Source organism: Hylobates moloch, unplaced genomic scaffold, assembly GCF_009828535.3.
Source record: "Hylobates moloch isolate HMO894 unplaced genomic scaffold, HMol_V3 SCAFFOLD_10, whole genome shotgun sequence".
In the NCBI taxonomy this organism is placed as follows: Eukaryota; Metazoa; Chordata; class Mammalia; order Primates; family Hylobatidae; genus Hylobates; species Hylobates moloch.
In genome coordinates this window covers 6,551,263-6,574,852 of record NW_026652285.1, presented here as the reverse complement: position 1 = coordinate 6,574,852, position 23,590 = coordinate 6,551,263, and the positions used below count along the sequence as shown (strand labels likewise).

Below are 23,590 nucleotides of genomic sequence, written 5' to 3'. Positions count from 1 at the left end.
GTTATGAAGATTATAGATTCTATTTTGAAACATTAAAAAGATAATCTAAATAAATGAAGAAACCAATCAGATTCATAGATAGGAATACTTACTATAATAAAGATGTCAATTATTCCCAAAATAATCTACAAAGTCAATGTAATTCTAACCAAAATCCCAAAAGGATTGTTGTAGAATTTGACAGGCTAAGCACAAAGGGCCAGGATTAATCAAGATAATTTTGAAGAAAAAGGACAAGATGAGAACTTATCCTACAAACAGAAGTACCAATGGCTGTTTGCAAACTTCCTGTTAATCTGTAGATCAGTAAAGTACCTACATCAAAACTTACAGAACAAGTACCAGTCACTTGGAAGAAAATTCAAAATATAAAAATGAGCATTTTAATGCTCTTTACCAACCATATGACCAACGTTTGGAGAGCAACAGTTCTCCCTTTCACTGAGCCAGAAAAAGAAAGCTCTTACATTTATCCTTCTCCTTGATTAGCTCCACATAAAAACAATGTCTAAACTTCTGCCTTTAGACCTATTAGATACAAACATCAAAATGTTCAAGAGACAATAACTTTTAGTCGACCCAGGCCATAAAAAAGATCAATAAAACTAAAACAGAAGAAAATAAAAATGATTTATAGAAACCATCTGCTTTTCTGTAATATATAAGACAACATAAATGAAACAATATAAATTTTTCTTCTGTTTCCAATAAATGTGAAAGAGGAGACAGAAAGGAGAAAACATTAATTTCTGCCTCTTTTGTTTATTGTGAACTACTTAAGGGAAAGGCCTAAATTAAAAGCAAAAGATTTTCAGACAAGAGGTTAAACAATTTTTGTCCCCTTTCAGTAGTTACATTTTTTTTGTTAAACAAGAAGAAGCTTTGTCCTTTTCCTTATTTAAGCTTCCCCACTAGCTCCCCATCAGAAATACTGGCAATTCAAACATGCTCAGAGTCCAAAGAAAGAATAATTCAAGTCAATTACTCCCACTCGAAAGTAGCAAAATCATTGCTAACCAGACTCTTTAAAAAGCAATTCAGCCCTCTAAGCAGCAAAACAAAATACAGGCAACCACTAAAAGCTAATTATAATCCAGATAAGCTCACAAAGACACACTTACCTCTTTATACCAGCAAAACAAAGCTCCCTGGTTGACAAAATAATAAAAATGAACATGGAGACAGTGGCACAATCATGGCTCACTGCAGGACAGATCTCCTGGGCTCAAGTGATCCTCCTACGTCAACCTCTCAAGTAGCTGGGACTAGGTGTGTACCAACAGGCCCAGCTAATTCATTTTTTGTAGAGATGGCAGTCCCACTGTGTTGTCCAGGCTGGTCTCCAAGTCCTGGACTCAAGCAATCCTCCCACCTCGGTCCCCCAAAGTGCTGGGATTACAGGTATCAGCCACGGTACTGGGTCTGCCTTTTTATAACATTATGTAATACATTCACATAGTACAAAAACCAAAAGATATAAAAGGGTACATATACAGTGAAAATTCTCCCTTCTCATCACTGCCCTTCCAGTTTTCCTTGTAAGGACTATTATTCTTATGTTCTTATCTTTCTGGAGATACCTATTATCTACCTACCTACACACACACACACACACACACACACACACACACCCACCCATATATTTTATGTTGCTTTGGTGAAACCATCCTTTCAAGTTTCCAACTCTTCTACTGACAACTTCCAAATCACTAGTCTCCAATATCTTTTTCTTTTTTTTGAGATGGAGTTTCACTCTTGTTGCCCAGGCTGGAGTGCAATGGCACGGTCTTGGCTCACTGCAACCTCTGCCTCCTGGGTTCAAGTGATTCTCCTGCCTCAGCCTCCAGAGTAGCTGGGATTACAGGCGCCTGCCACCACATCTGGCTAATTTTTATATTTTTAGTAGAGACGGGTTTCATCATGTTGGCTAGGCTGGTCTGCAACTCCTGACCTCAGGTGATCTGTACACCTAGGCTTCCCAAAGTGCTGGGATTACAGGCGTTAGACACCACGCCCGGCCTCAATCTCTATTTCTTTCTCAATAAACCTCAATACAATTTCAGAAGAAGGGATTGTTTCTTCTAACTTAAATTTTTAAACTCTGGGTTTTGACTAAGATATGTGGTCTATTTCTATTTCTTTGATTTCTTTCATCATTTTGTAGTTTCACGCATATAAATCTTAAACACAGTTTGTTACAATTATACCTAAGTATTTCATGGTTTTCTTGGGTGCGATTACAAATGATACTTATTTAAATTTCATTATGAATTGTTCATTTTTAGTACATAAAATATGATAGACTGTGTATGCTGAATCTGGGTCCTGTGAACTTGCTGAATCCACTTATTAATTCCAGTAGTTCTTTTGAAGATTATTTGGGATATTTTATGCAGATAATGTTGGAATCTGTGGATAGAGTTGGTTTATTTGCTGAATCATTTGAGATTAGATTACAGACTCAAAACACTTCACCTCCAAATAGTAATACTTCAATATTTATCTCCTAAGCATGAGGATGTTATTCTACCACACTCAGGCAATTTCATATTGCTCTAGCACTGTCTAATATAAAGTTTATGTTCAAATCTTCCCAGTTGTCACAATAATGCATTTTTAATATCCAGGATCCATTCAAGGATCATTCTTCGGTCAGGTTAGGTGGCTCATGCCTGTAATCCCAGCACTTTGGGAGGTGGAGACAAGAGAATTGCTTGAGCCTGGGAGTTCGAGACCGGCCTGGGCAACACAGTGAAACCCCATCTTTATTTTTAAAAAAACTTAAAAAAAAATTAATTGCATTTGTCATTTTTTAGTCATTTTTAACCTAAAACAATTCTCTAGGGTTTTGTTTTGTTTTTATCATTCATGGTATTGACAACTGTGAAGAGTTCAAGATAGTTCTTTTGCTAGGCACGGTGGCTCACACCTGTAATCCCAGCACTTTGGGAGGCTGAGGCAGGTGGATCACTTGAGGTCAACAGTTTGGGACCAGCCTGGCTAACATGGTGAAACCCCGGCTCTACTAAAAATACAAAATTAGCTGGGCATGGTGGCACGCGCCTGTAATCCCAGCTACTCGGGAGGCTGATGCAGAAGAATCGCTTGACCCCAGAAAGCAGACAAAGCAGTGAGCCAGGATCATGCCACTGCACTCCAGCCTGGGCGAGAGTGAGACTCCATCTCAAAAAAAAAAAAAAAAAAAAAGAAAAGAAAAGACAAGAAAAGAGTTCTATTACACAATGACCTTTAAATTGGATCCATCTGATTGTTTCCTCATGTTCTTGTGCTCTACGGGGGTTCATGAACAGGTAAACTCACTTTTGGCTACAGGACTACATTGCTGATGTCACGTCCTTCTCCGTATATCACATGAGGAGAGACGGTGTGTCAGTCTGTCCCATTACTGGCAGTATCAACTTTGGTCATTTGGTTAAAGTGCTATCTACTGGCAGCATAAAGGTGCCTTTTTCTTTTTGTAACTGGTGAGTAGTCTGTAGGGTGAAAGTTTGAGGTTCTGTGAAATATCCTGTTCTGTACCAAAATATGCCATATTTTAGCATCTACTGATGATTCCTGAATGAATCAATTATAATGGTTATAAACTGATGACAGAATTAGGACATTCTAACTACATTTATTAGCTGACAGTTTATTTTACTTTATTTTGGTTCTTTTCACTCTTCTTTCCCAACCCCAAAAAGGTTTCTTTTTTTTGAGACTGGGTCTTACTCTATTGCCCAGGATGGAGGGCAGTGGTGTGATCATGGCTCACTGCAGCCTGCACCTCCCAGGCTCAAGCAGTTCTCTCACCTGTCTTCCAAGAAGATGGGACTACAGGCGTGTGCCACCATGCCAGGCTAATTTTTTTGTATTTTTTTCTACAGATGGGGTTTCGCCATGTTGGTCAGGCTGATCTCAAACACCTGAGCTCAAGTGATCCACCCACCTCAGCCTCCCAAAGTGCTAGGATTACAGGCTGCTGGGATTAGAGGCATAAGCCACTGTGCTCAGGCCTGGAAGTCCTTTTTTTTTTGAGACGAGTCTCGCTCTGTCGCCCAGGCTGGAGTGCAGTGGCGTGATCTTGGCTCACTGCAAGCTCCGCCTCCTGGGTTCACGCCATTCTCCTGCCTCAGCCTCCCGAGTAGCTGGGACTATAAGGCACCCGCCACCATGCCTGGCTAAGTTTTTGTATTTTTAGTAGAGATGGGGATTTCACCATGTTAGCCAGGATGGTCTTGATCTCCTGACCTCATGATCCGCCCGCCTCAGCCTTCCAAAGTGCTGGACAGGCGTAAGCCACTGCGCCCGGCTGAAAATCTTTTTTAAAGAAGAGTTTTCTGGCTGGAGGCAGTGGCTCAGGCCTGTAAGCCCAACACTTTGGGAGGCCTAGGCTGGTGGATCACGAGGTCAAGAGATTTAGACCATCCTGGCCAAAATGGTGAAACCCCATCTCTACTAGAAATACAAAAATTAGCTGAGCACGGTGGCACACACCTGTAGTCCCAGCTACTCAAGAGGCTCGGCAGGAGAATCGCGTGAACCCAGTAGCCAGAGGTTGCAGTGAGCCAAGATCGCGCCACTGCACTCCAGCCTGGAGACAGAGCGAGACACCATCTCAAAAAAAAAAAAGATTTTCTTTGGAGTCTCTCTGAATCTGCTGTGGGGGGGGTGGCTACCCAATTCACAAATCGTTCACTGCCCAATTAAACTCCTTTAAATGTAAAAAAAAAAAAAAAAATTCCATTCTTCTACCTGTACAATTTTTTATCTCTATATAGACTTACAGATTCTTTTTTATTCAATATTTTTAAACTTATTCCTGTTATAATTTGTTTTGATGCTCAAGTTGCTTCAAATTTGCTAGTAAAAGTCCCTAGAATCTGACCTTTCAACAAACTCAACAGATGATTCATATTCATAGCCACTTTCCCTTGTTTTACCAGTTCAAAGAGTCTATATGATTCTATCTAATATCAAATAACTGGTAAGGATCAGAATTGGGCCTTTAACTAAGGGTTTTTATTACTGGTCTAGTTTGTACACCAAGGTAGGATCATAGAACATCATTTCTGTAGGTCCTGAAAGTAGGTGCCTTGGAGCCAATTCCCTTTTTTCCTCAGTAGAGGGTGCTGAAGAGACACCAGAAGAGAGGAGACCTGCTTTCTGGTTCCAGTATATTTTCTGCTTGCTCCTGTGGCACATGGCAGCCGGCAATCCACAAGACACTCAGTGGTCCTTACACCTAGCAAATTTCAGCACCCCTTTGAGTGGCTTCCCATGGATAACTTCCAACAATGTTTACCCCCTCTAATCCATTCTCAAAACTCAATGAAAATTCTTTCTTTAAGACACAAAGCTAATGGATTAAAGATTTAAATGTAAGACCTCAAACTGTAAGAATCCTGGATGGACATCAGCCTTGGGAAAGAATCTGTGACTAAATCCTCAAAAGCAACTGTAACAAAAACAAAAATTGACAAGTAGGACCTAATTAAAGAGCTTCTGCACAGCAAAAGAAACTATCAACAGAGTAAACAGACAACCTACAGAAAGGGAGAAAATATTCACAAACTATGTATCTGACAAAGATCTAATATCTAGAATCTGTAAAGAACTTAAACAATTCAACAAGTTAAAAACAAATAACTACCCCATTAAAAACTGGGCAAAAGGCATCAACGCTTTTCAAAAGAAGACATGCAAACGGCCAAGAATCATAAAAAGCTCCACATTAGTAATCATTAGAGAATGCAAATCAAAACCACAATGAAATACCATCTCATACCCTGTCAGAATGACTATTATTAAAAAGCCAAAAAATGACAATGCTGGCAAAGCTGCAGAGAAAAGGGAATGCTTATATACTGTTGGTGGGAATATAAATTAATTCAGCCACTGTGGAAAGCAGTGTGGAGATATCTCAAAGAACTTAAAACGGAACTAGCATTCGATCTAGCAATCCTGTTACGGGGTATACATCCAAAGGAAAATAAATCACTCTACAAAAAGACACATGCACTTAAATGTTCATCGCAGCACTATTCACAATAGCAAAGACAAGGAATCTACTTAGGTGCCCATCAAAGTGAAATGCATAAAGAAAATATGGTACATACACACTACAGAATACTACACAGCCACAAAAAAAAAATGAAATTATGTCCTTTGCAGCAACACAGATGCAGCTGGAGGCCATTATCCTAAGCAAATTAATGCAGGAAAAGAAAGCCAAATACCACGTTCTCACTTGTAAATGGAAGCTAAACATTGGGTACACATGAACATACAGATGGCAACAATAGACACTGGGGACCACTAGAGGGAGAAGGGAGAGAAGGAGAAAGACATGAAAAACTAACAATTGGGTACTATGCTCCCTACCTGGATGACGGAATCAGTCGTACCCCAAACCTCAGTACCATGCAATATATCCATGTAACAAACCTGTACGTATACTTCCTGAATCTAAAAGTTGAAATTACAAAAACAAACAAAAACCCACAAATCTAGGATGAATGGTGGACGACGGTTGCAAAACAGCGTAACTGTACTTAACATCAATGAACCACGTGCTTTACAACAGTAAGTTATGTGTATGCTAAGTATATATTACCACAATTAAAAACACACAAATCTGGTTATGTTTCCCATTCCAACTCTGTTATAGTTCATAATTGTTTTTAAGATAAAGACACAATTCTTTTGTTTTTTCTGAAACAAGGTCTTGCTCTGTTGCCCAAGCTGGAGTACAGTGATGCAATCTTGGCTCACTGCAGCCTCCTGGGTTCAAGCAATCCTCCCAACCAAAGCCTCCTGAGTAACTGAGACTACGAGCGCGTGCAACCACGCCCAGCCAATTCTTTGTAGAGGGGAGATTTCGCCATGTTGTCCAGCTGGTCTTGAACTCCTTGAACTCAAGCAATCCACCTGCCTTGGCCTCCCAAAGTGTTGGAATTACGGGCGTGAGCCACCACATCCAGCCAAACACAATTATTTACCACTGCCTATAAAATGCAGTATTTTCTCATTTTATCCAAGTCTCTTATTTCCTTATCCGTTCCAGCTACACTGGCCTTCACCAGAGTTCCTATGTCACTATGCTTCTTCCTATCACCAAACTTTTCGAAAGTGCTGTTTTCTATGCCTAAAAACACACTTTCTTCCTTCTTAACCTCCAGTAATTCTTCAAAACTCAGTTCAAATATCACTTTTCTGGCCTCTCCGGTTAAGTGAAATATCCTTATTTTAGGTTTTCATTAGTACATATAAGAAGTTAAGAATTGGCTGGGTGTGGTGGCTCACGCCTGTAATCCCAACGCTTTGGGAACCTGAGGCAGGTGGATCACCTGAGGTCAGGCGTTCGAGACCAGCCTGGCCAACATGGTGAAACCCCGTCTCTACTAAAAATACAAAAAGTAGCCAGGTGCAGTGGCGCGCGCCTGTAGTCCCAGCTACTTGGGAGGCGGAGGCAGAAGAATTGCTTGAACCCAGGAGGCGGAGGCTGCAATGAGCCGAGATCGTGCCACTGCACTCTAGCCTGGGCGACAGAGTGAGACTCCATCTCAAAAAAAAAAAAGAAGAAGAAGAAGAATTAAAAATTTTCAGTTTTAGCCAGGCGCTGTGGCTCTCATCTGTAATCCCAGCACTTTAGGTGGCTGAGGCGGGTAGATCACCTGAGGTCAGGAGTTAGAGACCAAGTTGGCCAACATTGCAAAACCCCTGTATTTTTGTATTTTGAAAAAATACAAAACTTAGCCGAGCGTGGTGGCTGGTGTCTGTAATCCCAGCTACTTGGGAAGCTGAGGCAGGAGAATCACTTGAACCTGGGAAGTAAAGGTTACAGTGAGCCGAGATTGCACCATTGCACTCCAGCCTGGGTGACAAGAACAAAACTCAGTCTCAAAAAAAAAAAAAAATTTTTTTTTTTTTTCCAGTTTTTGTTATCATCTGATGAATGCCTTTCAACGCTTTCCTAGACTGCAAGCTCCATGACGGCAAAGATCATGTGCTTGTACATACAGCAGAGTGCTTCATACACACTATACTCAAAAATTATCTCCCCAGTGAATAAAACGATTTGCAAGACTCAAATGCAATTCCAGCAGGCAGCCACTAGAAGGCACCTTTGCTACATTTGTACTTGGGTAATTCTCATCAGTGTCTATAGGGTACCAATGTTGACAAGGAGACATCTATTTCCACCCCTTCCCCCACCCAAAAAACCCTATAAGAAAAATGGCCATAAACCATAAGGGTGTGTGCTAAATACTAGCATTTAATTTACTTTAGGCCAGTAAGTATTTCCATGCAACAAGCTAAACTCAGAAAACCAATAACATAGCTCTTTTAAAAATATTATTTCTGGGCCAGTCGCGGTGGCTCGTGCTTGTAATCCCAGTACTTTGGGAAGCAGAGGTGGGCAGATCAACTGAGGTCAGGAGTTCGAGACCAGCCTGCCCAACATGGTGAGACCCCATCTCTACTAAAAATACAAAAATCAGCCAGGTGTGGTGGCACGCGCCTGTAATCCCAGCTACTTGAAAGACTGAGGCAGAAGAATCGTTTGAACCGGGGAGGCGGAGGTTGCAGTGAGCTGAGATCGTGCCACTGCATTCCAGCCTGGGCAACAGAGTGAGATTTGATCTCAAAAAAAAAAAAAAAAAATTTTTCTTCCAAGTGTCAGAATAATGGTTTGAAAAGTAACACAGCAAAGCCTTTTCAGCTTAAATATTAAAATCTAAAAGGTAGCATTATTTTTTAAAAGAGAATATTTATGTGACAAGAGAAATCAAGAGGAAAAAAGCCTTTTTATCACTAAAAAGATTTTGTCTCTTATAGGCCCTTTTATCAAAATATTAATTCATTTCTGTATGTGTTTACAAAATTATGTTGAAGTAAAGTAACTTCTACAAAAAAACTGCCTAAAAAGGCCGGGCGCGGTGGCTCACGCTTGTAATCCCAGCACTTTGGGAGGCCGAGGCGGGTGGATCACGAGGTCAGGAGATCGAGACCACGGTGAAACCCCGTCTCTACTAAAAAATACAAAAAATTAGCCGGGCGTGGTGGCGGGCGCCTGTAGTCCTAGCTACTCGGAGAGGCTGAGGCAGGAGAATGGCGTGAACCCAGGAGGCGGAGCTTGCAGTGAGCCGAGATTGCGCCACTGCACTCCAGCCTGGGCGACAGAGCGAGACTCCGTCTCAAAGAAAAAAAAAAACTGTCTAAAAACTTGCTGTATCAAATTTTATTTCTCCCACTCAAGAAGACAGTTCTTTCTTCAATAACCTCAATCATGGCTGTGGTCTTGCTATTCCACCAAAAGCTACTTTCTTTTTCAAGGTCACCAATGACCTCCACATTCCTAAATCCCATGGTCATTTTTCAATTCTCCCTCCACCTAAATGACAACAGTATTTGAAACACTTTCTTTCTGGAAACACTTTCTTCACTTAGCTTCCAGGGTACTCTATCCCAAATTTCCTATTTGACTTACAGCTGTTAGTTGTTTTACCTTGTTCTTCCATTCATATCCCCTAACTCTTTTTGTTTTTTTTAATTTTAATCCAACCCTCAAATGAAACCAGAGCACATCCCCCCAAGTCTTAACAGTAAGAGTGGCCGGGCACAGTGGCTCACGCTTGTAATCCCAGCACTTTGGGAGGCCGAGGCAGGCGGATCACGAGGTCAGGAGATCGAGACCACGGTGAAACCCGGTCTCTACTAAAAATACAAAAAAAAAAAATTAGCCGGGTGTGGTGGCGGGCGCCTGTAGTCCCAGCTACTCGGAGAGGCTGAGGCAGGAGAATGGCGTGAACCCGGGAGGCGGAGCTTGCAGTGAGCCGAGATTGCGCCACTGCACTCCAGCCTGGGCGACAGAGCGAGACTCTGTCTCAAAAAAAAACAAAAAAAAAAAAACAGTAAGAGTATCTCAGGGCTCAGTCACTAGACCTTGCTCCCTTTTCTATCTGCACTCAATCCCTACATGACGTCAAGACTTTGTATACTATCTATATGCTACTGGCTCCCCCAAATTGAAATCTCCACCCTAGACAACACCTGAAATCAATTCTTATAATGGGAAGCCAAATAGGTATCACTACCTTAATGTCTAAAACATGCCGAAAGGGTAATGTGTCCAAAACTGAACTTCCGACTTCTCCTTTTCACTGATGTTCCAGTCATTTCTTTATCAGTTAGTGGCAACTCCATTTTTCCAGCTGCTTGGTTAAAAATACTGAGTAGGAGCGGGGCACGGTGGCTCATGCCTGTAATCCCAGTACTCTGAGAGGCCGAAGTGGGTAGATCACTTGAGGCCAGGAGTTCGAGACCAGCCTGACCCACATGGTGAAACCCCTGTGGCACAGAGTGAGACCTCATCTCAAAAAAACAAAAAAAAGAAAGAATGAAAAAGAAAAAAGAAAAAATTCATGAGTAATGAGAACCCTTATATTTGTTACTTCTGCCTAAATTCTGTGGCCCCAGACACTCACAGGTCTTTACTAAAAATACAAAATTAGCCAGGCATGGGGGCACACGCCTATAATCCCACCTACTTGGGAGGCTGAGGCAGCAGAATCGCTTGAACCCAGGAGGTGGAGGTTGCAGTGAGCTGAGAGCACGCCACTGCACCCCAACCTGGGCAATAAGAGCGAAATTCTGTCTCAAAAAAAAAAAAAAAAATCATGAGTAGGCTGAGCGCTGTGGCACACCCCTATAGTCCAAGCACTTTGGGAGGCTGAGGTGGGCAGATCGCTTGGAGCCAGGAATTTGAGACCAACCTGGGCAAAGCGAGACGTCTCTACAAAACGTTGTTAAAAATTAGTTGGGTGTGGGCTGGGCGCGGTGGCTCACGCTTGTAATCCCAGCACTTTGGGAGGCCGAGGCGGGCGGATCACGAGGTCAGGAAATCGAGACCACGGTGAAACCCCGTCTCTACTAAAAATACAAAAAATTAGCTGGGCGTGGTGGCGGGCGCCTGTAGTCCCAGCTACTTGGAGAGGCTGAGGCAGGAGAACGGCGTGAACCCAGGAGGCGGAGCTTGCAGTGAGCCGAGATTGCGCCACTGCACTCCAGCCTGGGCGACAGAGTGAGACTCCGTCTCAAAAAAAAAAAAAAAAAAAAAAATTAGTTCGGTGTGGTGGCATGCACCTGTAGCCCCAGCTACTTGGGAAGCTGAGGCTGGGGGAACACTTGAGCCCAGGACTTTAGGGGCTTCAGTGAGCTCTAGCCTAGGGCACAGAGTGAGACCTCATCACAAAAAAAAAAAAAAAAAAAAAAAAGGGAAAATTCATGAGTAATAAGAACCCTTACATTTGTTACTTCTTCCTAAATTCTGTGGCCCGAGACACTCACAGGTCTCACTGCCTCATCTCTTTACTTACACTTTACTTACATATCATCCTAGCGAGACCCTCCTCTGACCACCCCATTTAGAATTATTATACAGGCCCCACCCCCATAGCATTCCCTGCTTTATTTTTCTTGGTAGCATTTCTAACACAGTATGTGTCCTACTTAGTTACTTTAGTTTATCATGTTTTCCCCTAACCTAGAAAGTAAGCTCCATGGGTGCAGGAATTTTTGTTTCATTCACTGCTGAATCCTCAGCACCTGAAACAGCACCTAGCACATAGCAGGTATTTAATAAATATCTGGTGAATAAAGAACAATCATGAAGAAGTAGGAACTGTATGCTTTTAAAATACATCCACAAATTATTTGATATACTTGAGGGTGGGCTGGACTTAGTGATTCAGGGCTAACAAAATACAAAGCTGGGTTCCCCACAGCAAGTGATCAAGAAAGCAAGGTAGAAGTCAAAATGTATTTTTATGATCACTTGCTCTAAGGAAGCCAGCTGCCATGTGATGAAGGCACATCAAGCAACCCTATGCAGAGGCCGGCAAAGCAAGAAACTGAAGCCTTCTGCCAATCCAGGTTACTCAGTGAGCTGTCTTACAAGTAGATGCTCCAACCCCATTGAAGGCTTCGATGATTAATGACATCTTGATTACAGCTACACAAGAGACCCTGAGCCAAAACCATCCAGTTAAGTCACCCCTGGGTTCCTGAGCCAGAGAAACTGTGTACATAAAAAATGTTTTAAATTCCTAAGTGTGGGAGTATTTGATTACACAGCAATAGATAACTAATACAGTGGGACTGTAATAACCTGGGATAATCACTTCGGGAAGAAATTTAGCAATACCTAATAAAACTAAACATGTAGATAGCTCTGAACTGAGTCTCCCAATTGGTATTCCTTGGATGAGTGAGGCCTAGGGGCAGCAGGGTGGGTCCTCAGTGGCTAGAGCGTCCAAGTTAGTTACCTCAGTCTCAAGTAGCCTCCTCTGCTTACTGTAGAAATATTATCATCTTGTGTGAGTGTTACGACACAAAAACAGTTGGTAAGTAACATACTATGACCCAGAAATTCCATTTCTAGTTATGTATCTTAAAGAAATCTTGCCAGGCACAGTGGCTCATGCCTGTAATTCCAGCACTTTGGGAGGCCGAGACGGGCGGGTCACCTGAGGTCAGGAGTTCAAGACCAGCCTGACCAACATAGAGAAACCCCGTCTCTACTAAAAATACAAAATTAGCCGGGCGTGGTGGTGCATGCCTGTAATCCCAGCTACTCAGGAGGCTGAGGCAGAAGAATCGCTTGAACCTGGGAGGCAGAGGTTACAGTGAGCCGAGATTGCACCACTGCACTCCAGCCTGGGCAACAAGAGTAAAACTGCATCTCAAAAAAAAAAAAAAAAACAAAAAAGAAATCTCATATGTGTACATAAGGAAATATTTATTGCAGTATTTTTCATAATAGCAAATGCTTGGATATAACATAAAAAGTCCACCAGTCAGGGTGTGGAAGAAGAAAATTATAGTTTCGCATTGGAAACAAATTATTAATATATATATATAGTAGTTGTGCTGGGTGTGGTGGCTCAGGCCTGTAATCCCAGTGCTTTGGGAGACCGAGGTAGGAGGATGGCTTAAGCCCAGGACCACCCCGGGCAACATAGTGAGACCTCGTCTCCTTAAAAAAGAAAAAATTAGCCAGGCATGGTGGCTCACACCTGTAGTCCCAGTTACTCGGGAGGCTGAGGTGGGAGGATTGCTTGAGCCTGGGAGGTAGAGGTTGCAGTGAGCCGTCATCATGCCACTGCAATCCTGCCTGAATAACAGAACAAGACCCTGTCTCATAAAATAAAAATAAACAAATGTGCATTTTCTCAGAGACATTTTCTTTGAAAAACTACCCCCATCTAGCATAGCCAAGGTAAGACACCTTAATAGGTATAATTCTCTAGCCTTCTTTCCAAAGCCAGGTAGACCAGAAATATAACTATTTTTTTCATAGTTATTTTACTTTGCTAACTAAAGAAAAAAGAGGTTTTGAAGGCTCTCAAGAGGACTATTAAGGGCTAAAGTAGAATGGGATACTTAAAAATAGTTTCGAGGGTAACATTAAGCCTAGATATGCATATACTTCCCTAAACACAGATAGAAATTAGCAAAACATTGAACGTGACTCATGAACAAAGGGCAACTGTCAGTGCAATATATACCTAAGCCTTCCCCTCAATTAGGCTTTTTTTTAGAGTCTTGCTCTGTCGCCCAGGCTGGAGTGCAGTGGTGCGATCACTGCAACCTCTGCCTCCTGCTTTCAAGCAATTCTCCTGACTCAGCCTCCTGAGTAGCTGAGACTACAGCTACACATCACTATGCCAAGCTAATTTTTGTATTTTTAGTGAAGATGCAGTTTCACCATGTTGGCTAGGCTGGTCTCAAACTCCTGACCTCAAGTGATCCGCCCACCTCAGCCTCCCAAAGTGCTGGGATTATAAGCGTGAGCCACCATGCATGGCTTCGATTAGGTTCTAAAGCATTTAATAGAATATCATGAAATCTCTACCCTCACTATATGCCGTGTAAGGGTTTAGTTCTCAGTGTCCTCTTTTATTTTGCCACCATATATTGTAGAAAATTCAATATAATTTCACCAAATTGAGTCCTACTTACCAAGTGCTCTTGCTACTGCCAGAAAAGGAATCTGGTCAATAACTGTGCTCCTTCTAACAGGTCCATTGTGAGTGAGCCGAGGTCGTTTCCAAACTACACGATTCACCCCAGACTTGTTCATTACACTAAAAATAAATAGAGTTCACATAAATAATCTAAATGATTAAAATACAACAACTAAGGTAGCTCAGTATATTAAATCACTAATAAAATAAGACCACATTATTACAAAATAATGTCTTATGTGTTTCAAATACAAAGATGCATAAGCCAAAATTCCTGTTCAGAGAGGAATTAGGGTAGATTCAAAGTGGAAAATTTTGAGATTACTGGAATAGGCAGTATAACCAAATGAATGTAATGTGAAGAAAAGTGAGTATAAATACCACGTCAAAAAAAAAGCAAAACTACCTAATTAGTAAACAATTGGGGGTTGACAGAAGGCCTTATCTAAGTGGAGAGAGAACTGCTTGAACTCAGGAGGCAGAGGCTGCAGTGAGCCGAGATCACACCACTGCACTCCAGCATGGATGACAGAGCGAGACTCTTGTCTCAATAAATAAATAAATAGGGATTAAATTGTGATATAAGCGATTAAAAAGGAAAGGTTATAGAGTTCTGAGTGTTTATGTTGAGGATGGGGGAAACATAGCAGAACTTCAGTTTTAATTTTTGTTGTTGTTGTTTTTGAGACGGAGTCTCACTCTGTTGCCCAGGCTGGAGCACAGTGGCGTGATCTCAGCTCACCACAACCTCCACCTCCTGGGTTCAAGCGATTCTCCTGCCTAAGCCTCCTGAGTAGCTTGGATTACAGGCGTATGCTACCACGCCTGGCTATTTTTGTATTTTTAGCAGGGATAGGGTTTCAGCATGTTGGCCAGGCTGGTCTCGAACTCCCGACCTCAGGTGATCCACCCACCTCAGCCTCCCAAAGTGATGGGATTACAGGCTGACGTCAGCCACCATGCCCAGCCAGTTTTTTTGTTTATTTTTATTTATTTATTTTGAGATGGAGTTTTGCTCTTGTTGTCCAGGCTGGAGTGCAGTGGCACAATCTCGGCTCACTGCAACCTCCGCCTCCTGGGTTCAAGCAATTCTTCTGCCTCAGCCTCCCAAGTAGCTGGAACTACAAGCACGTGCTACCACGCCTGCTAATTTTTGTATTTTTAGTAGAGACAGGGTTTCACCATTTTGGCCAGGCTGGTCTCAAACTCCTGACCTCAGTCTCCCAAAGTGCTGGGAGCCACCACGTGGACCACCACGCCTGGCTAATTTTTTCTTTTTTGAGGAGACGGGGTCTCACTATGTTGCCCGGGCTGGTCCCGGGTTTAAGCCATCCTCCCACTTCAGTCTCCCAAAGTGCTGGGATTACAGGTGTGAACCACAGCGCCCAGCCTATTTTTTGTTTTTTGATACAGGGTCTCTCTCTGTCGCCCAGGCTGGAGTGCAGTGGTGCACTCATGGGTCACTGCAGCCTTGACCTCCTCCTGGGCTGCAGTGATCCTCCCACCTCAGTCTCCTGAGTAGCTGAGAATACAGGCATGTGCCACCATGCCCAGCTAATTGTTGGCAGTTTTAATATGATTTCAGCAATATACAGAAAATACTATATATTTAGGTATTTCTGTAATTCAAAGTGTGAGACTAGACTTTGTGAAACAGATCAGCTGTAGACATACAGATTTGGGAGTTACAAGAGTAAGAAAACCCTCCTAAAAATGTGTCATAGGAGCAACAGAAATGCCTAAAACTTGGAAATATGATTAGTTCTTTTTTTTTTTTTTTTTTTTGAGACAGAGTCTGGCTCTGTCGCCCAGGCTGGAGTGCAGTGGCGCGATCACGGCTCACTGCAAGCTCCGCCTCCTGGGTTCATGCCATTCTCCTGTCTCAGCCTCTCGAGTAGCTGGGACTATGAGTAGCTGGGACTACAGGAGCTTGCCACCATGCCTGGCTAATTTTTTGTATTTTTAGTAGAGACGGGGTTTCACTGTGTTAGCCAGGATGGTCTCAATCTCCTGACCTCGTGATCCACCCGCCTCGGCCTCCCAAAGTGCTGGGATTACAGGCTTGAGCCACCGCACCCAGCCGGAAATATGATTAGTTCTTTAGGAAAAAACACTGATAATCAAAACATTAGAGATGGTCTCTCAAACTATGCCTGGCATGACCAAAATGAGCTTTACTTCAAATGGGAATTGATTTTTTTAAATTTAATTTTTATTAATTTAAACAGTCATTTGTGGCTATTGGTGAGTATACCGAACAGTCCAGAGGAGGACTGAAACAAGTAGAGAATGACCAGAAAACATTGTGGGTGTTAACAAAGAATAGAAATTCCAGAAAGTTGCTCATTTACCATCCCCCCACCCTTTTTTTTTGGAGATAGTCTTGCTCTGTTACCTAGGCTGGAGTGCAGTGGTGTGATCTTGACTCACTGCAGCCTCAGCCTCCTGAGTAGCTAGGATTACAGGCACCCGCCACCATGTCCGGCTAATTTTTTATTTTTAGTAGAGATGGGGTTTAACCGTATTAGCCAGGCTGGTCTCGAACTCCTGGCCTCAAGTAATCTGCCTGCCTCAGCCTCCCAAAGTGCTGGTCTTACAGGCATGAGTCACCATGCCCAGCCTACCATCCCTTTTGAGAACTAGTTTTCATTTTGTTTTGAGACAGGGTGCTGTTCTGTCGCCCAGGCTGCAGTGCAGTGGTGTGATCGTGGCTCACCACAGCTTTGACTTCCCGGGCTCAAGTGATGCTCCCACCTCAGTTTCCCAAATAGCTGGGACCAAAGGCATGTAATTTTTTTGTAGAGAATGGATCTCACTATGTTTGCCAGGCTGGTCTTAAACTCCTGGGCTCAAGCCATCCTCCCATCCGGGCCTTCCAATATGCTGGGATTACAGGCGTGAGCGACCATGCCCAGCCAAGAACTAGTTTAAATAAGTTCTGACATAAACAGGTTGATCATAACAAGAGTTAAAATATCAAAGGCATTCATTTTGTTATATTAAGCTTTCTTCAATGATGATCCTCAAAAGTCAACAGCAGAGTAGACTAAACTTGCCATTCACAAGAATCCATGAAACACAAGAGTTATGATAAGATGCCAACATTCTGCCTTAATACCATCTTAAAGCTCTATTATTCTTTGCTAAACCTTCTCCCTACAAGGTAAGGCTTAGTACCTAAGTAATTTAGAGTAGCTGCTTCCAATATAACTAGACGAGCAGCTCTCTCGACACTTAATATTCAAAGATATTATGATCTGTGTTTCTGAGACACAAAAAGACAAATAATGATACTGGTTAAAACATAGGAGTTTTAACATCTAGTAACAAAAAATCAAAGCAACGTTATAAAAGATGCTTTTACTGCACTCCTTGTTGTTGTCCTATGTGATTAAAAGGCACGTAAAAAGGAACAGCCTGACATGCAGAGAGCTGACTGAGCAGCAACAGAAGGCTGGAAAAACAAAATGCTGGCCCGTTGCCTAGGCCGGGACAGAGGGAAGCAAGGAAATAACTTATAATAGAATAGCTCAATTTTTGCAAAAAGTTACCTGCTCCAAAATAGCAGAGTATCTGCCCAACTGTCCAGATGGTGTTTTTGGTAATAAAGCCAAAAAACTCTTTCTAAAAACGTTATTAAAATCAAATAAAATATAATTTTAAAATTCAAGTAAAAAAACAAGAATAGTCAAGAAAGGTATTTTTAAAACACAAAAGGGTAATTTCTTCTGTACAAAATAATTATTTCCTTTTTTGTTCATTTATTTTATTTATAATTATAAATAAATTTTTTACATAGAGATAGAGGTCGCGCTATGTTGAACAGGTTGGTCTCAAACTTCTAACCTCAAGTAATCCTCCCATCTTGGCCTCCAAAGCGCTAGGATTACAGGTGCAGCAGCCAGCTGCTTTATTTCTCTTTTTTGAGACACAGTTTTCACTCTTGTTGGGCAGGCTGGAGTGCAGTGGCATGATCTTGGCTCACTGCAACCTCCACCTCCCAGGTTCAGGAGATTCTCCTGCCTCAGCCTCCCGAGTAGCTGGGATTACAGGCACATGCCACTATGCCTAGAAAATTTTTTTGTATTTTTAGTAGAGATAGGGTTTCGCCATGTTGGCCAGGCTGGTCTTGAACTCCTGACCTCTGGTGATCCGCCTGCCTCAGGCTCCCAAAGTGCTGGGATTACAGGCGTAAGCCACTGTGCCCAGCCCCAAGAAAAGTATTTTTTAAAAGGAAGATTAATGAGAAAGAATCAGGCCTACCAATATTTAAAATTATAATAAAGTCTCAGTTTTAAAAATTATAATACTGGTAAATAAACAGGAAAAAAATATAGCCCAGAAAAGACCCAAATATATGGAGGAATTCTGTTTATAATTTGCAAAGCCCACTTAGCATGACAACCAGCAGAGGTGTCAGATATATTCTGACCTTCACAATCACAAGATCAAATAGACTATAGCCTGAAAGGAGGTTCATCTAACTTTGCAGGATACTGGGCAGGAAATAGAGTATGCCACCATAGCAGCTTCAAGGATATTGTCTTCAGCAGTGATTCAGACAGCCAGAAGCCATTTTTCCATCTCCCAAGTGATGGCTCAGTTGTAAGCAAGACGACAGGGTCTAGCTTAGGTAAGCTTCATGTGTCACAGAAACCAATGTAATAAATAGCACATGACTACAGTTTCTTGGTCCCTACACAAGACAAACTGCATGCATACAAGGAAGCCAAGGCCTGTGCTTCCGAATAGAAATGTATAGTCCATTCAACAACTTCCCTACCAAGATGCAATTCCATTCAGGGATCATTCTACAATAAGCAATGCTGTCTTACAACAGAGGTGATATTCCACATTTATCTTAACCAGAGAAATACAAGGAAAGGGTAAATTCAAGGTCATCTTCCCCCTAAAGAAGGATCTTAAGCCTGGTCACCCTGCTACTCAGTAATGAAAAGATGTATAATTGTTCAAGTGGCTACTAGTAGCCACCTAGAAAAAAAGTTAACTTGTCTATTTACTACATATCTTAGATCTTAAAATTCCAGAAGGATTAAAGATTAAAATATAAAAGATGATGAAACCATACGAGTACTGGCAAAGTGGTTCTCAAAATGTGGTTTAGGGGCCCCTGGCAGGTTACTACAGACTTTTTCAGGGTGTCTCCAAGGTCCATTTTTTTTTTCATAATACTACTAAGACCACATATATACAGTGGAGTTTTTTGAGAGGCTGCATGACTGGATATTATATAGTATAATAAAAAGTGTCAATATTTGCAAGCTCTGTATAACTCAGTGAACCAGTATATTACAAACAATAAATGCATATATTAAAAAGTCATGCACAGGGGCTACACACTATATGGTTCCAACTATATGATATTCTGGAAAAAGCAAAATTATGAAGGCAGTAAAAAGAGCAGTGATTGCCAGGAGTACGCCGGGGAGGGGATGAATAGACAAAGTACAGAGGACTCTTACAGTGATGAAACTAATCTGCATGATACTATAATGATGGATACATGTCGACATATTTGTCAAAACCCATAACATGTATAACACCCAGAGTGAACCCTAATGTAAACTATGGACACTGGGTGATAATGGTATGTCAATGTAGGTTCACTGATTGATTATAACAAACACTCTGGAGAAGGATAGTGGGGAAGCCTGGGAGATGGGGGTATATATGAGAATTCTGTGCTTCCCACTTAATTTTGCTGTGAATCTAAAAGTACCCTTAAAATTAAAGTCATTAATTTTTTTTAATTATGCAGGGATTTTTAAAAGGCATTCAATTCAGGGCCGGGAGCAGTGGCTCACACCTGTAATCCCAGCACTTTGGGAGGCCAAGGCAGGTGGATCACCTGAGGTCGGGAGCTCATGAAACCCCATCTCTACTAAAAATACAAAATTAGCTGGGTGTGGTGGTACATGCCTGTAATCCCAGCTACTCTGGAGGTTGAGAACCCAGGAGGCAGAGGTTGCGGTGAGACGAGATCGTGCCACTGCACTCCAGCCTGGGCAACAAGAGCAAAACTCAGTCTCAAAAAAAAAAAAATCAAAAAAATTCAATTCAACTAATGTCCTCATTGACTGACTAATGGCTGTTAATGTAAGAATATGCAAAGTTCATTAATAAAGTTTCAGATACCTAAAGAAATTATCATTTCTTGAGTTTTGAAACAGTATCAAAGACAAACATTTATGGAGAAGTGAGCAAAATACTCTTCCCTGGTCGGGCGCATTGGCTCACACCTGTAACCTCAGCACTTTGGGAGGCAGAGGTGGGCGGATCACGAGGTCAGGAGTTCAAGAACAGCCTGACCAAAACAGTGAAACCCCGTTTCTACTAAAAATACAAAAATTAGCCGGGCATGGTGGCGTGCAACCATAATCCCAGCTACTCAGGAGGCTGAGGCAGGAGAATCACTTGAACCTGGGAGGTGGAGGTTGCAGTGAGCCCAGATCCCACCACTGCACTCCAGCCTGGGTGACAGGGCAAGACTCTGTCTCAAAAAAAAAAAAAAGAAAAAGAAAATTAGCTGGCATGGTGGCACACATGCACCTGCAGTCCCAGCTCTCAAGAGACCAACATGGGAAGATCACTTGAGGTTGCAGTGAGCCATGATTGTGCTACTGCACTGCAGCCTGGGCAACAGAGTGAGATCATGTCAAAAACAAACAAATACAATGAACAAACAGAGTTTCTAAGACCAAAAATATTCCTGTTGTACTAAAAGAAAATATAGCAGACTTTATTAAAAAGCTTCACTGTGTGTATGGCATAAAACCCAAGAAGTTGTAACAGAAGAGACTAATAAATTTAACTACATTAAAAGAAACTTCCACGTGGAAAAAGTTCCAGGAGCATAATCAAAAGACAAACTGTGGAAACAGTATCTAAAATTCATATCACATATATTAGACTAATTTCCTTAATGTACAGCTAGCCCCTATACATTAATGTGGGGAAAAAAATGGCTAACAACAATCCCCCAAAATGAACAATAAATATAAAGAGAAATACAGAGAAAAGAAAATATAAATGGCTCTTAAATATATAGAAAGATTCAACATTTCTCATAAGATAAATTCAAATTAAAACAGTACTGAAGCTGGGTACGTGGCTCACATCTGTAATCCCAACAATTTGGGAGGCCAAGGCAGGAGGATCGCTTGAGCCCAGGAGTTCAAGACCAGCCTGGGCAACATGGTAAGACCTCATCTCTATTTCTTAAAATTTTTTTTTAAAACAACATCATTGCCAGGCGCAGTGGTTCACGCCTGTAATCCCAGCACTTTGGGAGGCTGAGGTGGGCAGATCACGAGGTCAGGAGATCAAGACCATCCTGGCTAACATGGTGAAACCCCCCCATCTCTACTAAAAATACAAAAAATTAGCCGGGCGTGGTGGCAGGTGCCTGTAGTCCCAGCTACTAGAGAGGCTGAGGCAGGAGAATGGCATGAACCCAGGAGGCGGAGCTTGCAGTGAGCCAAGATCGTGCCATTGCACTCCAGCCTGGGCGACAGAGCCAGACTCTGTCTCAAAAAAATAAATAAATAAAACACATCATTGAGACACCCCTTTTTTAAACCTGAAACTGGATATAATCAAAAAGTTTTATTTGTTATCCAGGACATCCATATACACTGATGGTAGAAGTACAAATTGGTACAACCTCTATAGAGACAAATAGTTATCAATATTCAAAACATACACCTCTTTGGCCAAGCAATTCCACTTTTAGGGAATGATCCTACAAATATACTGGCAAGTGCACAAAAGCACACATGTGCAGATTTTTCATTTCACAGCACTTTGCAATAACAAAAAAAAATTAGAAATAAAAATCCTTGGCCGGGCGCGGTGGCTCACGCTTGTAATCCCAGCACTTTGGGAGGCCAAGGCAGGTGGATCACGAGGTCAGGAGATCGAGACCACGGTGAAACCCCGTCTCTACTAAAAATACAAAATATTAGCCGGGCGTGGTGGCGGGCGCCTGTAGTCCCAGCTACTCGGAGAGGCTAAGGCAGGAGAATGGCGTGAACCTGGGAGGCGGAGCTTGCAGTGAGCCGAGATTGCGCCACTGCACTCCAGTCTGGACGCCAGAGCAAGACTCCGTCTCAAAAAAAAAATAAAAAATAAAAATAAAAATAAAAACAAAATAAAAAATAAAAATCCTTCAATAGGAGACTGATTAAAATAAATGATAGTACATCTGTACATGGTACAGCTCCATAATATATTTGATTATATATGAATATCTCTCTTTTGAAAGGACACACAGCCATACTGGTTGCTTAGCAAGTGGAGGGGAACGAGGTGGCCTTTGGGACAGTAGCAGCTGAGAGACCTTCCATAGCATATCCTCTTTTTTATGCTACCTGAATTTGAACCAAATGAACGTCACCATTAAAAAAATAAAAATCAACGTATGGTATAAAATCTCATCACTCATTTATAAAAATTTAGATTATTTCCATCTTATTCCCATGTCTCTGCATTGCTAACACTAGAAATATAATTTTATATCCTGCTTTTTTGTGACCATAAACATTTTCCTCTATCATTAAACCTTCCCCATATACATGGGAGTTCATATTACTCTACCTTTACTTGGAAAAATTTCAAAACACCATGCGTTTTATAAACTTATCTATAAATGTTATTTTTAATGGCTGTATCATATTCAGCATTATGAATATGTTGCTAAATACACTTAACCATTCTCCAGCTGTTGGGCCTTCAAGTTACTTCTGGCCTTTAACAGTCATTACAAATGCTGCAATCAATGACTCTATTCAGATATTTTTGTCCACAGTTCAGATTTCTTCTTTAGAATAGATTCCCTAAACATTTAAAGCTACTGGTATATATTATTTTCTATATAGGTAGTACCAATTTGTAATCTTACCAAGAAGTTAACCATTTCAACAAAAATATTGAGAGGAATCTCTTTGTTTCTTTTATCTTTGCTAATCTAATAACAGGAAATGAAGTTTCATTTTAATGTTTTACTTTTATTTCACCAAATGTTTACTACTGTTTTGCATTTTTTTGTTGTTCAAACTTTCTCTCCTTTATCCACCTATCCAGGGGTGCCATGCACTTTAGTACTTTATTTTATTTTATTTTATTTTATTTTTATTATTTTAAGAGATGGAGTCTCGCTCTGTCACCCAGGGTGGAGTGCAGTGGCGCGATCTTGGCTCACTGCAACCTCCACCTCCTGGGTTCAAGCAATTCTGCTGCCTCAGCCTCCCGAATAGTTGAGACTACAGGAGCACGCTGCCACGCCCGGCTAATTTCTTTTGTATTTTAGCAGAGATGGGGTTTCACCACATTCCCCAAGCTGGTCTCGAACTCCTGAGCTCAGACAATCCACCCGCCTCGGTCTCCCAAAATGCTAGGATTACAGGCGTGAGCCACCGCGCCCGGCCTCACACTTTAGTACTTTATTAATTTGTTGAATTCCTTGTAGTTTAAGGGTGCTAATTCTTTTCTTTTCTTTTTTGAGATGGCGTTTTGCTCTTGTGCCCAGGCTGGAGTGCAAT

The 23,590-nt window shown here is 41.7% G+C and overlaps 1 protein-coding gene across 2 annotated transcripts in view; it reads right to left on the bottom strand.

Annotated features, from left to right (window-relative positions):
• Nucleotides 1-23,590, bottom strand: part of PPM1D (protein phosphatase, Mg2+/Mn2+ dependent 1D) — a 68,740-nt gene that overhangs the window by 18,117 nt on the left and 27,033 nt on the right. For both annotated transcript variants that reach the window (XR_004249683.2, XM_032162879.2), the window contains exon 3: nt 14,026-14,150. Coding sequence is in view for 1 of the 2 variants with exons in the window: in XM_032162879.2 (XP_032018770.1) it covers nt 14,026-14,150 (125 nt within the window). In the remaining variant the exon portion in view is untranslated. The remainder of the gene's footprint in view (nt 1-14,025; nt 14,151-23,590) is intronic.